Source organism: Falco cherrug, chromosome 9 (genome assembly GCF_023634085.1).
Source record: "Falco cherrug isolate bFalChe1 chromosome 9, bFalChe1.pri, whole genome shotgun sequence".
Lineage (NCBI taxonomy): Eukaryota > Metazoa > Chordata > Aves > Falconiformes > Falconidae > Falco > Falco cherrug.
Window position 1 is genome coordinate 46,551,028 of NC_073705.1, and position 16,345 is coordinate 46,567,372.

At 40.6% G+C, this 16,345-nt stretch overlaps 1 protein-coding gene across 10 annotated transcripts in view; it reads right to left on the reverse strand.

Moving 5' to 3' along the window:
* The window catches only part of LOC102047611 (pulmonary surfactant-associated protein A1-like), a 34,612-nt gene that overhangs the window by 6,786 nt on the left and 11,481 nt on the right, over window positions 1-16,345 (reverse strand). For 5 of the 10 annotated variants that reach the window (XM_027817224.2, XM_055720877.1, XM_027817223.2 and 2 more), the window contains 4 exons: window positions 8,014-8,139; window positions 4,115-4,255; window positions 1,376-1,523; window positions 649-765 (listed from right to left, as the gene is read on the reverse strand). In XM_027817224.2, coding sequence (XP_027673025.1) covers window positions 649-765; window positions 1,376-1,508 — 250 coding nt within the window. In that variant the 5' untranslated portion in view covers window positions 1,509-1,523; window positions 4,115-4,255; window positions 8,014-8,139. Of the gene's footprint in view, window positions 1-648; window positions 766-1,375; window positions 1,524-4,114; window positions 4,256-4,424; window positions 7,291-8,013; window positions 8,140-16,345 lie in introns of those variants that run through there. The other 5 variants (XM_027817228.2, XM_027817227.2, XM_055720881.1 and 2 more) reach the window with 3 other exon arrangements.

The following is a 16,345-nucleotide window of genomic DNA, read 5'->3' on the forward strand; positions in this document are numbered from 1 at the left end:
TGTCCCTTGTTCCCTGGGAGCAGAGCCCGACCCCCCCCGCCTACAGCCCCTGTCAGGCAGCTGCAGGGAGCGATACGGCCCCCCCTGAGCCCCCTCCTCTCCAGGCTGAACCCCCCAGCCACTCCTCTTATTTCATTCTAATAATTGTTACTGAACAGGAACAAATGAGATTTTGGGGAGGGAACAGTTCCTATGGCACCATGCCATTTTGGTTTTTATCTGCTAGGTGGATGCTTTGTGCTTTTACCATGGGATTTTATTTTAAATGGTACCCATAAACACTGGTATAGCAGGGTTTCTGCATAGACTGTGTAAAATACAGTCCATCCAGCACTGCTCACTGCAGAAGGGAACTCACTGGAAAGGTAGATACTTTTTTCATACAAATTTCTGTGGGTAGCAAAGGTCCTACATGTAGAATAGTTACTAGTGTGCTCCCATGATCGTGTTCTCATTATTCACAACTAAAACAAACGGCAGTATCGAAGTACAAAATATCGCTGCATCTCCTTCTCTTTGAGTTTCAGTGTTGCAGCTCTCACTGCACTTCACAGACTGTAGAAAACAACATATTTGACCAACAGAACATTACACGGACATCAGCCTTTTTCACGTGTTGGTCCAATATCCCCTTTGCTCCTTTCTCACCTTGTGTCCAAGGACGATTGCCTCTTCTAGGAGGTCCCATCAGGGTTCCAGGTCTCATAGGATCCCCTGGAAAAGGGATGCATAATTTTCTTTCCAATTGATGCATATTTTGGGAACCTCAGGATAAAATGGAAATTAATCTGAAACTAAAATGCATTACATCTATGAATAATTTTGATAGCGCTTTAGCCTTGGTAATGGACCCGAACAAAAAATTTCTACCTAGAAAATTTGAAAGTGCAAAGTGTGCTCCTTACCAGAATACTTTTGCACATACCATCTTTGAATACTAGAGAAACATGCCAGACTCCTTTTAATTGCACTTGTAAATACTTGATTAATATTTATTTTCATCCTTAAAAGCTTCTGCAGTGAATGAAGCAATTCCTTTTGGAAAGTCAATGGAAAAGAAGTACAAAGACTTGTGTGTGTGTATATATATATATTTATATATATATAATATTTACATGTTTACATATTGATAACCTGTTCATTTCCTCACCTCTACCAGAAGAGAGGAGGCCTATACTTTAGGAAAAAAAAATACTTAATTGACCATTTCCTCCATTCAGTTTTCCTGCCTCTGCTTAATGCAGTTCCTTCCTTGAGGGCACATGTCCTTCTGTATTATAACTGTTTTTATTCATGCAGCCTTCGTGACAAGGACTTCTTAAAAAAAAAAAAAAAAACCAAAACAAAAAAATAAAAAAAAGGGAAGTGTACTTACTTGGCAGATATGTCTGTCCTTTCAGGCCATGTTTTCTAGGCAGCCCGGGAATCCCTGGACCTTTATGCTGTGCATCACAAGTCACTAGCAAAGCAGCTACTGCTGTGAGCATGTAGGACGAGTAAGACAACATGATTGCTCAGGCCAGCTGTAAGAAACCCCACAGATTTGTCAGGTAATGATTCTGTAAGAAATTGTAGGCATCGGCTTATATAACAGAACACTTTTTTTTTTCTCCCGTCCCTTCATCCCTTCTTGAAAATTACAATTCTTCCCTTGTTTAAATAAAGCCTATAGTTTAGGTATAAGAGATTACCCAGACTTATTCTGCTACCATTGCAAGGCTTACACACAAACCTGTTTCTAAACTGATGGAGATTGGTATGCTCATTACCAAACGACAGCCACACATTTGGGAGTAGTGAAGATAAATTATCCTTTTTGCTATCACTGACTATTTGTTGGATTAATCCCGGAGAAATGATGGGCTCAGATGCAACCGATCACGCTTAAGCCATTAGCTGTCTGTAAGGGCTATAATCACTCAATGAAACATAGATGCATCTCCTGCCAACCTGAAAGGCACAATCTGTTACAGTGGTTGTTGTGGTGGTTCAGAGCTAGTTAGCAATCTCTTTAAGCACAGTACTATTGAAACACATTTATTTGAAATAAGTGGAGTGATAGGGTTTTTCCACATGGGCAAAATTTTATAGCTCAATTGACATTCCTATCTTGTTTTGAACAAAATTCCACAAGCTTGAAAATGTCAGTTAGTCTTGTAGAAAATACATTTTTGCTGTTTGGCAATAGGCCTATTCATCTTATTTTATCCTTTCAGATAGAACATTAAGTAGAGTTTTAATTTCAGTGCTGAGATACCATGACTAAAAAGCACTCTGGAACTACATAGATCATGGATTTACAATGCAGCTTTGCTATGCAGCATTATAAATGCAGTTATAAAACCTGGACTGATGGGCTATAAGAGACTATGGCATGGAGATATCTAATCATTGGCATCATTCGGTTAAAATAATGAGAGATAAAGAAAGGCTCAAGATGCCAGAATGGGTATTCCTTTCTAATGAGATGACCCTGATGGGTTGACTCTCACACAGAATATCTAACTTAACACCCACGACTTAACTTTTCTTTTGGCACAAATTAGAGAGGCTGTCTTAACAACCTCTATCCTTAAAAAGTTGAATATTGTAACTGACACATAATACATTCTAAATCGGCTCCACTTAGAGTTGGGAATAAAACTTTGGCTGGCTTGAATGCTGCAAGGTTATTAACACCTGGGTTCATCAGTTAAAACAAGGTATTTGTCTTAAAGCATATAAGCCAAGCAAAATAAAAATATCAGTTTATTATTATTACCATTTATAAAATGGCTAAACTAAAACTGGACTGAGTTTAAAAAAAACAAAGGACTGTTTCTATCTTGCAGACTGACTCCATCGTAGAAGGCTTTTGACATTATTCTAAATCTGCATCAATATCAACTATTTTTGAGGGCAAAGTTCACTTGTTTTTCAAAGGGAATGTCTCAATATTGATTCAGCGGGACATACTCTTGAACATAAGAATATTCAATCACATCATGAATTTCAGCATTTTGTTGCATATAGAATCTGTTTAATAGCAGCGTCTCTATTCCTATTCCACTTTAACAAGCGGAAATTTCAAGTCCGCCTAGGAACGCACATGCTGTACGAAAAGTTTCATGTGTTGAATCTAAAGTGTCTCAGGTTGTTTACCCTTTGCTATACTGAAGGCTAGCAGACACCTCTGACAATGCTGGCCAATGACTCAGAGAGCAGATTATTAAAGTCTCTAACAGAAACCTACCTTAGGTAGCTAGGAATACTTAACATCCCTGAGATAAGGAAATGCAATTACAACAGGTACTCTTCATCTGGTGCTGATCATTCAGGGAATTACATTTGAATGGACCACTGCATCCAGCTCATAATTGGATTATGATGCAGAGTCAAAGTCCTGAGCGGTTATACAGCAAAAAGGAAAAAACAGCTCTTTGGTTTTAATGACCTTCATCAGTCATTACAATCTGGTGTCCTTCAACCATCTCCTCATCTACTAAAATTGCTAATATAAGCAAAGTAAAAAAACACTAACAAAGGAAATTTTCATTTTAAAATGGAAATATGACCACAGAAATTAAAAAGAACAGGTTTGCCTTCTAGCTGAAGTCCCTTGTGATTTATTAAAAGGAAATTCAACTTACCCTTTGCCTTCAAAGTGCAATGAACAGGCAGTTCACCCAAGTTCCACATTTATATAGTGGTGTGTCTGTTAAATGACACCCTCAAGTAGGGACCGGATAATGGGATCATGAATGAGCCTTTTTGGTTTTGCTTACACACTTAGTATGTAAATACTGAGAACAATTTTAAGTGTTGAGAAATGTCTCTTTCTTTTATAATAGAAAGCCAAAGTTGGAGAAAAAACAACCTAGAACTATTAGAAAACTCCAGATTTTTAGATGCATCCAGAATGTATACCATTTTAAAGAAACTTTTGATGATTCTAAGTGATATTGTAAAAATTTCTTCTTTGTTTTTAAAGAAGCAAAAATGGCACATGACTACGAGTGGCTTTTGTAGAAGGAAAGGTGCTCTTGTTAAGCAAGGAAGCACGTTACCTTCCAGATAGTCTGATCTGATAATAACTGTAGACTTTGCTTCCCATCTCTGTATCTAATGTACTTACCTTAACACCATTTTCTAGCTGTGTGTACTCGATGTTTCTGTGATTCCTTTTAGAAGTAACTTAGTCACTTAAATCCACTTCCATTCACAACTGTGAGCTTTTCCTTGCAGTTAAAAGTGCTCGGCTTGGTTTGTTCTCCCTCTTGAAAAGGAGGAAAGAAAAGAAAGGAAAAAAAAGCCAAGAAAAAAAGAAGGAAAAAAAAAAAAAAAAAGGCAGCCAATTGAGGCAATACCAGTGTCCTTTTTAGCAAACGATCAATTAACACTCACAAATATGTGTTAAAAATGATCTGTTCAAGTCCTTCCTCTACCTGATATGCAGCAAATCTTCAAACGGAGGTTAGTCATTTTACAGAACCTCTAATCCCACCAGCCGAAACTACAACAGAGTCTCACACAAATCCAGTTTCCAGGTAACTCTGCAGCAGCTGTAATGGTTAATGCTCTTCTGTGGCATCCCTGCCCCTGCACATCCTCCCCACATATACATACAACTTTGATACATGAGCAGCATGGTAAATCTTTGCAGATTTATATTATTCCTTCCACCTAATATAGTTTACACTTAATAGAAAAATTAAATAAAGAATTGCAAGATTAATCAGGGAAATCAGTAAAGCCCCACCAGCTACACACTATTTCTGTCCATTCAGGCATGCGTAGCATGAGCAAAACATGACTTATAATGGCTTAAGATGTAGAAAAACTTTATAAATTATTATCTTGTACCAAAACTTCCAAAGAAACATACGTTTGATAACAGTTCTTCTCCCATGAGTCAGATTATACTTGCACAATGGAAGCTGATAAGAAATCTAAAACGTATTCCAGCATGTGAGATTACTTAATAATTAGATTTACTTTCCTTGCGTATGTGGCAGAGGATTAAGAAAAACAAATATACTAGAATAAGGAAGAAAGCAAGCAAATATTTTTTCTGCAACCCTGTAGAATAGGTAGGGGTCATGGTATTCTGAAATCTATAGGTAAACCTGTGTAGTAAGGGCTGAAGTTCTTCAGCTGGTTAACATGCACTAAACCCAGCCAGGGAAACTGGAATGGTTTCAGCAGGCCCCAGATCCTTTCTGAACAGTAAGATTCCTTCTGATGTCCCCTAATGCTGTGTTGTTAATGCCAGCAAATTAAACCCAAACACCGCAATGACCTGGCTCAAGTGTTAGCGAAGGAGAACTTGGGGGAATTTGAAAAACATCTTTGAAAAACTGATTTTCAAAGATGCCGTGTACCGAGAAAGCCTGCTTCTTTATATAGCAGCTGTGCACACCACTCTTCAAAGAGTAATTTGGAAACTGATAACTGCCAAGGTGGTTTCAAAATCAGAACCAATTTTATATAGACTTCAAACCTCTAATTTTCAGAAAACAAAGCGAACTCTCCATTTTGCTCAGCACACTGTTTTGAAATGAGCTGATCAGTAACCACCTTATCACAGCCTGATCTGCATAAAGATATGCCTCACTCTTTCACATAAAATGCAGCGCTGTGCAGCCACACTAGTTTATTTAAGCAGTCTGTGAGACATCAAGCTTAAATGTGTTGCTGTGCTGCAAGTTCCTGATACCAGGTCTCTGGGCTTGTCCTTGGCACAGCATCTGCGTGGTAAGGAGGTACAGTCAATTCTCCATCTTTACCGTGTTCAAAACAACATTCTTCTTTTTTTCTATATTTGTCTAGTATTCCCACTGTAATCTATTTGCTCTGCTGCTACAGATCTTAAAATCATCCAGACTCTGTTGCCTATAGTCCGTTTTAAGAAGACTCATTGGCATCAGCTTAAGCCCTCACCAGAAATATAGGGAACTAAACACATGTGCCCTGTTAAGTAATGAAACAACCCAATGGATAAAGTGCTGTCTCCTCCCTGCTTGCAGTTTAAATTTATTGAGACAAATCTAAACAATACATTCAGGAAGGTCAACAGTCCCTCTGCCTTTGGAAAACACCAAACAGTGGCAATTAGTTTTGTGCTAGTTTACAGTGCATCCATGCAGGAATAAGATATGAAAAATGTAGAGAGTGTGGGACCTTACTACACTGCCAATACTGAAAGGTCTTCTGTGGGTAAGTCTTAACATTTGTATTGTTGCTGCGTGTAAGCTAGACATGCCACTTTAACCTGAGGATAAGCATCTCACAGGAAGAATGTAATGGCTGATGAGCCGTGTTTATATTTATGAACAAGCATGGTACCACCGACATGCTGTCAGCCTAGTAACACACAGTTGTTTTGGGGAGTGGATCCCAGGGCAGAGATGTCAAGGTTTGGGTGTAAGTAGGTGGATGGAGGAGAAGAAGGAATGCTGAATATAAATGATGAGAATCCTCAAGAGAGGACAGCAAAGATGGGGAACAGAGCTTGGAGTAGCGGATTTAAAAAAACTGGCACCACCACACTGTACTGAAGAGCCCTTGCATGGCATTGCTCTTATGAAGTACAGAAAACATAAGCTTAAGAGACAAAAAGAATAACCAAACTTCAAGAAATTCAATTTCAAAAACCCACATCCTTTTCAATCTATTTCCCGTTCTAGGAAGAGCAAATTCAAACTATACTACCAAGAAAAGGGGTGCTCAGGTCTTTCAGAGCTTTTGTTAAAAAAACAGGCATGGTTCTGTCCTGCCAAAAACTTGTAACTTAAAACTATGTTAACAGAACTACTCGTCCTTTGTTTTCAGTTTATATCTCATTCCTTCTTCCTCATACACTTGAAGCAATTGATTTAAAGCACAGATTCATTATCAGCATACTAGAGGACATCAGCAAAGGGGCCTCTTGGATTATACAAAAATGTTAAACAAGCAGTTAGACAAGTCATTTTGACCGAACGATTATTTCTACACCTCGAAAAAAAATGAGAGAAAATCAACCAGAGCACATTAGAACAAAACCAGCAAGCAGCTCCTGCTTTGCCATAGCATAGCAGATTTTAGAGAGAGCCTTCTGCCTTCCTTGAGGCAGGACAAATACGCTCACCTTCTTCCTTCTCATATTCTCTCTCCAGGTTTAGCAAAAATTGAACCATGCTGTAATCAGCTTCTGACTTGTCCTTTTAGAAACAAACAGAATCCCAGAAATAATCTCATTGCAACTTCACAACCTAATAATGATTTCCAGCAGGTCTGTATATGTTACCTGTTTCTCCCAGCTAAAGAAACTAAATTTTAGGGAGATGCTATCCCTAGGATCATTGAAAAAGTCCATTCCCCGCCCCCCCCCCCCCCCCCCCAGCATCGATTCATTTGTATATCCTTTAGACCATATTACTGACTTTGTAATTCCTTGCTTCTTCCATGCCAAGCATGTAGCCCTCTGGGAACGCTACACAACAGTACAGGGAGATGATTCCTTATCCTTGGCCAACAACACAACAAAATTACACACCGCAATATCAATTAGTAGTGTCATGATGGAATAAATACTGGGCTGGCTTTTTTACTAGAAATAGTGCGAAGAGTAATCACAGAGGTGTCCTGCCATGTCGTGTTCCCATGGAGATGAACTGTACTGTGTCCCTCCTATCCAAAGTGGTAATAGGAAGCAATTTATGCTTGAGCAGCCACTGGCCAACATTGCCTAGGAAACATATGCTCGTAATACATATCTTGCCCTTATAAACAGCCACCTGGCCCTTGTTATCAATTTAAAATAAATATAATCTTGCCTGCAGATAGCAAAAAAAATCCTGCTAAACTGTTATTACGTTGCTATTGCTGGGAAATGGCCCATCTAATGTCTTGCTGATAAGTGTCACAACGTATATATCCAAAAGCATTGTCAACATTTTATTTGCAATTGAAATTCAAAGTCCTTGGGAGAAATGTGTTATTGAAAACACATGGCAGAAAATACAGAGTTACACATGAAAATAATAAACTCACCAAGCTGTTGTTAAGATCCGATGGTCACAGTAAAATGAAGCCATTTTGCATCTTACTGAGGGGACCCCAACTGGTAATGAATTCCCAGGAAGCACCACATATCGTGGTTGTTATTGCCGTTACGAGCTGAAAATTAAGACGATGGGTATTACAGAAGTTCATTTTGCACAGAACTTTTTAGGAGATTGAACACAAAACTCTGTATGTTTTAGCTAATTGTGTTGCTTGAAGCATATAGCATTTAATATACCGAATCTGTTTCTTTTGTAATGGCACATTTGTAGATTCTAATTAGTGCAAAATTATAGAGGAACGCTTTCTCTCTCTTTGGCAGCAGATAGATATTAAGGCACTTCAGTATTTCAGTTTCCATGCAAGCAGAGCTCTGGGACACCTGCCTGGGCTGGGGAGGCACAGCCGTGCAGCCACCCAGCCTCTGCAATCCCACTGAGGGCTTTGCGCTTCACCTCCAGAGAAGCAGCTCTGGTTTCCCGAGGGGCCAGATACATCTATTAAAACCCTTTTCCTTTCACCCTGAGCATTCCCTGACTGTAGCTGGGCATCCACAACAGAATATTCTGGAGCCCAACTGCTAAAGAGAGTTATTTCACAATTTTCTGCAGAAATTTTGTTTATTACTAAATTTTCAGAAATCCTAGATGAAAAAAAATATTGAAATTTTGAAAGATGCTTAGAGTTTTGTTCATTGTTTACAAGCCGGTTTCCTTGCTAAGTTCTCTGAAAGGCGTTGCAAGCCAAACCCTTAAAGAAAGTAAACACGGCTTGTTGAAATTCTTTGGATTTTCCTACAGAGTGAGATTTGATCAAGACTACTCATCTGCTAAGAGATAATACAAAGGATGTAATTGGAGGGCAAGTTCACTTCATAATTAGCAACTGACTAAGGAAACAGGTTAAAATTGAGAGGATTCCCTCAATAGAGATTTTTTTTCCCACCAAATTGGCATTGTTTGCAATGCTTGTTGCATTGCTTCAACACATATTTTGAGATGCTCCCTGAAGAACAGTAACTCTTGTTTTCACCACCTTTGACACAGTAAAAAATGGTGAGATGTGATCACAAAAATTCTTCACATCCAAAATAGAAGCTTATGGCCTACGTTTGGTGCCCTAATAAAAAGTATGACCTGTCCCTGCAAACTTTTGCCATGCTTATATATCCCCATATATATATATATATATGAGATGTATAATAGTTGCTGAAACTACACTCCTCTTATACCATTTTGCCTGTTGTTGTTAAGTCTGGGCTATACTGAAAGTCTTGCTCTGATTATAAAATGTGAAAAACTGATATCAAGAACTTGAAAGAATAGCACAATGAACCATAATATATTTGTTCACTTGTGAGGCTTAGAAGACTGTTGCACTGTAACTGAAATTCAAGCAGCTGAATCTATGGCGTTTTCAAAAAGCATTGTAACATCCAGTAGTATTTTTTCACTGATTGTTTTTTTTTTAAGATTTCATGAAAATATCCACACAGAACAGAACAAAACAGTGCCAAGTACTTACTTAACTTTTCCCCTTTTTCATCAGCAGAGTATTCTCGTACTGAACAGAATGGTTCAGGGAACACTATGTAGTAAGGTTGGAACATGCAAATGACTTTGAGTCTCACACCTAACACCCGCACTTCCAAAAATCTTCTGATTTCCAGTGACCTTCAAAGGGATTGTGTACTTAATTGCCTTTTGAAAGCTTCCTTAGGCACGTAAAATGTGGAGGAGAAGAATGAAAAACAGTGCGGGATGGGAAAACTTGGAGAAGGACAGGCTGAGAAATCACTGGAAGGAAATTCTTCTCTCTATTCGGATATCGAGAGGGAAAAGGTGGGCTGTTCCATTGCTGGTTAGGATAACAGCCACCTAGCACGGTCCTTCAGCCAGGGCACAAGCCATTGCAACCTGCAGCGCAAGTGGCATGAAGAAACACATTCCCATCTGCTTCCTTTCAGTAGTGCATTTTCTTTTTTAGCTAGCTAATTAAAGCCCCTTGGAATTCATCTAGCAAATAAAAGCAAGGAATAAAGACCCAGAGAAATAAAAAGAAAACAAATGGGAACGAACAGAGCCCTGCGACCTCAGATTCTCTTGGGAGGAACTAGATCTTGAATTTTGCTTGAGGCCAGAATGATTCAAACTAAAACTGTTTAGTAGGTTATTAAAACAGAGCAGACTTAGCTTGCATGACAAATCAAAGAGCATGTTTAATAACTCTGAGAATTGTAATAACTATGAATGTCAACTACTTAACTAATAAAATATACTTTTGTTATTCCAAGGGGGTCACTCCTTACAGCCTGTATAGCAGCTTTAGGTGCAGTTTTGAAGCTTAAACATTTTTCTTAGTAAGACAAGAGAAACTCTACAAAATTATTAATAACCATTTCACCTACCTGTTGAATTTTATTTGTTTATGTTTAAATTTGGTGTGGCATTCACCACTCTGATTTGAGGAGTCATTCTAGGAGGCTGGCATGCAGAAATCTCGCCCCTGTGCTCCAGCTGCTCGCTGCCTGGTTAAAGAGCACTTGTCCTGTTCTCAGTGAGGCAATACAAAGTGCAGCCTGCCCTAGAGATTTCAAACCCGTTCTGCTACGTGTGACGAATATATGCATGCCTGTACAGTGGTCTATGTGCATCTCCATTACTTTTTCCATCCGAAATGCAAAAGTGCAAACAGCAGCTTCTGGTCATTTTGTCTTGGGTCCCAACACAGGTATGTACCATGCAACTACGAAGCCATTAGCTAGTTCAAATATTATCTCCCCAGCAGTGAGTATGGAAGTTGTTACAGATTGCCGGCTTACCCATACTGTTACCAAACTGCGGCACAGCTTTGGGTGCTTTTTTTGTTGCCTGGTTTTTTCCATTCATTTTAGCTGAGGCATGAGATTCCAAACAAGTCCCAAACTAAATCAAGCCTGTTCACATCAGGGTACCACACATGCCACGAGTACAGTGAAGCCTACCTAAAGGTCTAGACCTATAGTCTCGGGTAACTGTGCTAAATCATGGGTGCAGCTGTTCTGCTCATAGTATTTTCCTTTTCCTGCCTTTCTTCCATCTCCTGAAAGCCTTGGTGGTTTCCCATGTCTATCACCAGCCTTATACTTGCCTGTTCTCTGAATATTCTTGCCTATGTTCATGAGAGGGAAGCAGGCTGTAGCATCCCCTCTATAAAAGTGGGCTGAGTACCTTGTAGCCTCAGCTTTGTGAGGGACCAGGCTGCGACAGGGACACACCTGCAGCATCAGCAGCTGGCGGGAGGAATATGCTTGATTGTCAGCAGTGGGAATCTGCACAAGAGCACTTCAAATACACTTTTTTTTTTTTAAAAAAAAAAAAAAGCAGTTTCATTGCTTGTCTTTCATACCAAACTGTCTCAGGGGTTCAAGCTAGAAAATCAGAATCAGCGTAGCATAGGTTTTTCCTACTTGTGCCTTTTCAGCTGCGTGCTCAGCCCTGTGCAGAGCCCAGCCTGCTGGGTACACGGAGTGCCCCTTTCAGTCCCTTTCCACTATTATCTTGGGCAATCCTCTAAAGCTGAAGTGGATTTTAAGTATTTGATTTCTCAAATTTAGTTTGCAAAACCTGGAGGGAACAACTGTGCTCCTGACTCTTTCAGCAACAGCGTTACCATGCAAATGGTACATCACATTCCTCAGGCATCTCTTTTCCCAGCTATGTTTCCACACAAATGGGGCTCAACTGTCTAATAACTCCCATATTTTACATTCTTTTACCTTCCCCGAGTGACATACTGTGCCACTGTAACAGAGATAAATGACGTAAACTATTATACTTCCCAACGCCTCACACAATGTGCCAAAAATAAAGGCCAAATTCAGAACTATTCCGAGAGCACTTGACAAAGATAAACCTCCCGGCTGCCAGCATTCAAAACCACTGGAGAACTCCCAGTAACTCAAGACAGAGCATAGTATACAATTTTCAGTAAAGTGATATATAATACACTTAAGTGTTGCAGACAACGTTTGAAACTTCTCACATAACTGCTATTGCGTGATGAGCTGGCAGCTCTTCTCGCCCCACAGTGTCCACAGCACCCCATGCTGATCCTGGCATCTAATCCCCATTTGTTAAAAATACAAGTTCTGCTTTAGGGTAGACTTTAAAATATGAGATTAAAAAGAAACAAACACTTTCACTTTCTTTGTTGAACAAAGAATTGAAAGACTTTTAACTTTTTTTCACTACTAGTCATGAAAGCTAGAAACATGCTTTAGTCTTGAAAGTGAAAGCAGAGATTCTCCAGATGCTGGCAATTGTGCTTTCAGCTAAACACCCTGTCCTAGAAAAATACAGCGCAGAGAGGACAATCTGAGGCTTCAGGATAATGTTTGCTCTGCTAGTTTCTGATGCACAAATAAAAGGTCTACTTAGCAAGCTTAGGAAGTTTAGCTGTAGCTGTCTATAATAAAAGGTAAAAAGGTTCAAAAATTGCATCATTTCTCCCCCCCTGCCTTTCTATTTTCCTGTTTTTACGCTCTTTACCTTGCTTCTGTGAATGCACGTAGCTGCTTAAGCAGGGTGGGGAGGCATAAGGGGAAACAGAGCGGTTAAAAGGTTGCGATCTATAAACGAAGTAGCATTGATCAAACCACTTCTGAGTGGGACACCCTTGCACAGGTGTTCTTGGATCCATAAAGTGCAAAGTAGGAGATAATCAAGACAGTAACCAATGTATTCATTACAGCGTTGTTTAGGAGATTTCAGGATTTCCAACTAAATTTGGTGCTTTGCCCTTCTCAGCTAAGGCAGCTTGGAGTAGTTTAGCTTCCCTTGTTATATCAGAAGAAAAGTTCAACCAAAAATATGCTGGAGAGTAATTCCTGGGGCGGGGGGGGGGGGGGGGGGGAAGGTTGCACAAAGCCTTTTTTTGTACATATCTCAGCACAAGGCCAAGGTGGCCAATAGGCAGAGGTGCTGCCCAGAGGTATGCCAAGCGCGCCGGGCAGCCTGGCAGGGAAAGCTGCAGCAGGAGCAGGTGCTTTTACCCCTCCTTCCCTTTCTCATTGCCTTGGGCACATCTCTGAAATGTGCTCAAGTACAAGCTGTGAGGTGGGGTGGGACAGGAATGTAAACAACTCGGACCCATCAAGGTAAAGTTGTCGTGAGTATCCAAATAGTAAAGGGTAAATAGGAGACCAAACTAAGACGAAACAACACGGGAACAGAGGGCAGCTTTAGGGTTTTGAATCCTGTGAGACAGTATACATACACATTTTTTGTGGCTCCGTAGTAGTATTTTATGTTAAGGCTGCTCACTGAAATTCAGCCTGCTGCACGGCCATTTCCCTGACGCCCAGCATTAGCCCGCCCGGACTCGGGCATCAGACACCTACGTGTGGGTTGCCCTCCGCTCTCACATTCTGTATACTTAGTCAGGCTGCTTGACATTTTATCTGTATTTAAGCCCCCCTGAAAGAGCACACCAGCCTGTTAGACACAGCAGTCTTCCTCCCACTGCAAAGCTGCCAGAAGCTTATTGCAGGATAAGGGTAAGCGCAGCTCCGTGGGGCAAAGTGTGCCACCAGTGAAAGCCGTAAAGAAACCAGAGCCCACGGCCAGCCAGGAAAAAGCTCTCACAACTGCTTACCCTGAAGCACTGATCTAAACAGCTCAAGCTACTGATGTCTGAAACATCACCAGGGTCACAGACCATGAAAAGAGATGTTAACTGTAGGTGCCTCAGGATAAATTAATTCCCTGGAGATAACACAGAGGACCCAGCCATGCTGCTAGTGCCGAGGTTTAGCAGAGAGCTTCAAAGAGATAGGAGACTGCACTTAGGTTTCCAGGCTCTCCTGCCTTATTTCTTCTCCGGGGCATTGTTGGTCTAACTACAATCCAGGAATTATTTTTCTTTCCTTACGTCTCCAGGTGCTGGGCCATAGGGTAGAGCCCCTTTGGTAACCTTAAAGCCACAGACTTCCCCGTGTAACACTTCTTCTCTGCATGTTTCACATAGATAGTGATGCCTTCACACTAAGAAGCAAGCCAGAGCAAAGGGCGTGTTTCTCCGTTGTTCTGAGCGTGTTAACCACCCCTTTCCCCATATTTATGTGTTACAATTAAAAAATAAAGCAGGGAATACAAGTTGCCACTGATTGAAATAGCTTCCCGTTTCCACCCTGTAGCTCCCGCTGAAAATTGCCACTTGAAAAATAAAAAGAAGCAAAAGAGCTTTTCCGAGATTGTGGTTTTTCACATGTGACAGGATAGGTTTTCCTTAGCCTGTACTTAGCCTGAAATTGTGTTTTAGAAAGATAAACCCAGCAGCTGATTAAGAAACGCTGCTCTCATCCTGAATTACTCAGCAGCTCTGCAGAGGTCATATTAGCACCAAATGAGATGGTTCTAATCAGGGGTATAACAGCAAATACAGATTAGTTTATAATTAATGCAAAATTAAGTGGTCATCAGGGATGCTGATTTAAGCCTCTTGGAAGATAATAGAACATAATTTCAAACTTCTTCCTCTTTTCAGCACCTGCTGAAGAAAGGTGTCCCCAGCATACATGGTGAGGAAGGTTGGAACTTAGGGTACATCAGATGGTACCTTGCTGAGTTTAAAAGTTTCAAGCAATATGACTTAATAAAAGCTAGGTCTCGTTCCTGCCCTGTGGACTTGTGTGCAGTCAGGAGTTAAGCCTGAACCGACACAATGGCCTGCAAAAGCTCACAGGTTTCAACACCGCTATTCTGCCTCTCTGAGCAGCGGTTCAGGACAGGACCATTCACTGGGTAAGCCCAGGCTAACAGAGCTATACTTTTACTTACACAGCTGCAATTCTAGGGCAACACCACCAGAGATGGATTTCCATCAGTGCAATACAGAGCAGGGCTTGGTTTTCTAGAAAGGAAGGGAAGCTAGGGGCTTCCCTTCTGCACTGGAGGTGTTTCAGCCAGGGAGCCTACGCGATGCAGTTCTTCAGTACTACTTCGTAATTCTTCCCCGTGAGGGCGGTGAGGCGCTGGCCCAGGCTGCCCAGAGCAGCTGGGGGTGCCCCATCCCTGGCAGTGCTCAAGGCCAGGCTGGACGGGGCTTTGGGCAACCTGGGCTAGTGGAAGGTGTCCCGGCCCATGGCTTGGAGCCAGGTGATCTTTAAGGTCCCTTCCAACCTAAACCATTCTATGATTCTGTGATGATCTATGTAAACTTTGTGATGGTCTACACCAGTGTAAACCTACAAGACAGGGAATGTTTGGAATAGCAAAAGTGATACCAGACTGAAGCCCAAGAGCTTAAGGACACAAGAAATGAGCTGACCGGCATTTATTCCAAGCAGATTCAAGAAATGCAGTTCAGATTTACCTTATACACCCATCCGGGGCCAAATACACCTTTCATGTACACAGCCTGGTAAAAAAGTTAGTTATCTGTACCTCTGGGCTGTATGAAAGTGAGCATAACAGTATGAATGTTCTGTCCTGCTTTTGTGAACTCCCAATGTTTTAGCATAAGATTATTTTTCCACTTGCCTGCAAACAGTTGTGCAGTTTTCATAGATCCCATTTGAATGATGTGTCGTGCTCTCCAAACATGAACAATCGTAACATAAGGTTACAAGATGCCTCATGAATTTCTACCAACCGTATTGGAGATTTGCTGGGCAAAGTCATGTAAAAATTAGTCTTATGTTCCAGAGCTGGACTCTAGAGAGAGTGATTGATATGGCAATTAGGAATAGTGTTTCTAGAAAAACTGAATTGAAAGAACACAATCATTCACATCTGAAAAATACTATTCTGAATCTTTTTCACATCAGCAGTTTAGTCATTATAACCTACTGGCTGATGCACTGGGGGCATAGTACATCATTGCTCTTAGTCCAGCTCCAAATGAAATGGTCACAAAACATATCACAGTGGGTTTTGGACACATTCTCAAAGTAGACTTACATAAACATTCCAAATAAATGCATTGGAGACTGAATGACCACTAATCCCTACACTGGAAGCCCAACAGGATTGTACCGACTCTCTAGAATGTCTCTTGTCCTAAATTAACCCAACTCTGTCTTTTAAATATTGCACCATATCATGTGCTCTCATATAATAAATACTGATTAAAAACTCCCAGGCAAAATTTAAACAGTTGCCTTCATAGCTGCAGGACACCAATTAATCAAGAAATGGAATGCAGTTCACTTGAGAACTGCAAAGGTATGTCACCAGTAATGACAAGGAGAACATGATGCAGATCAGCAGATAAATTCTACTCTAGAAAATTCATACCTTCACCAATTTCAGTAATTGCTTTTTTGAGTACCTGTATAATC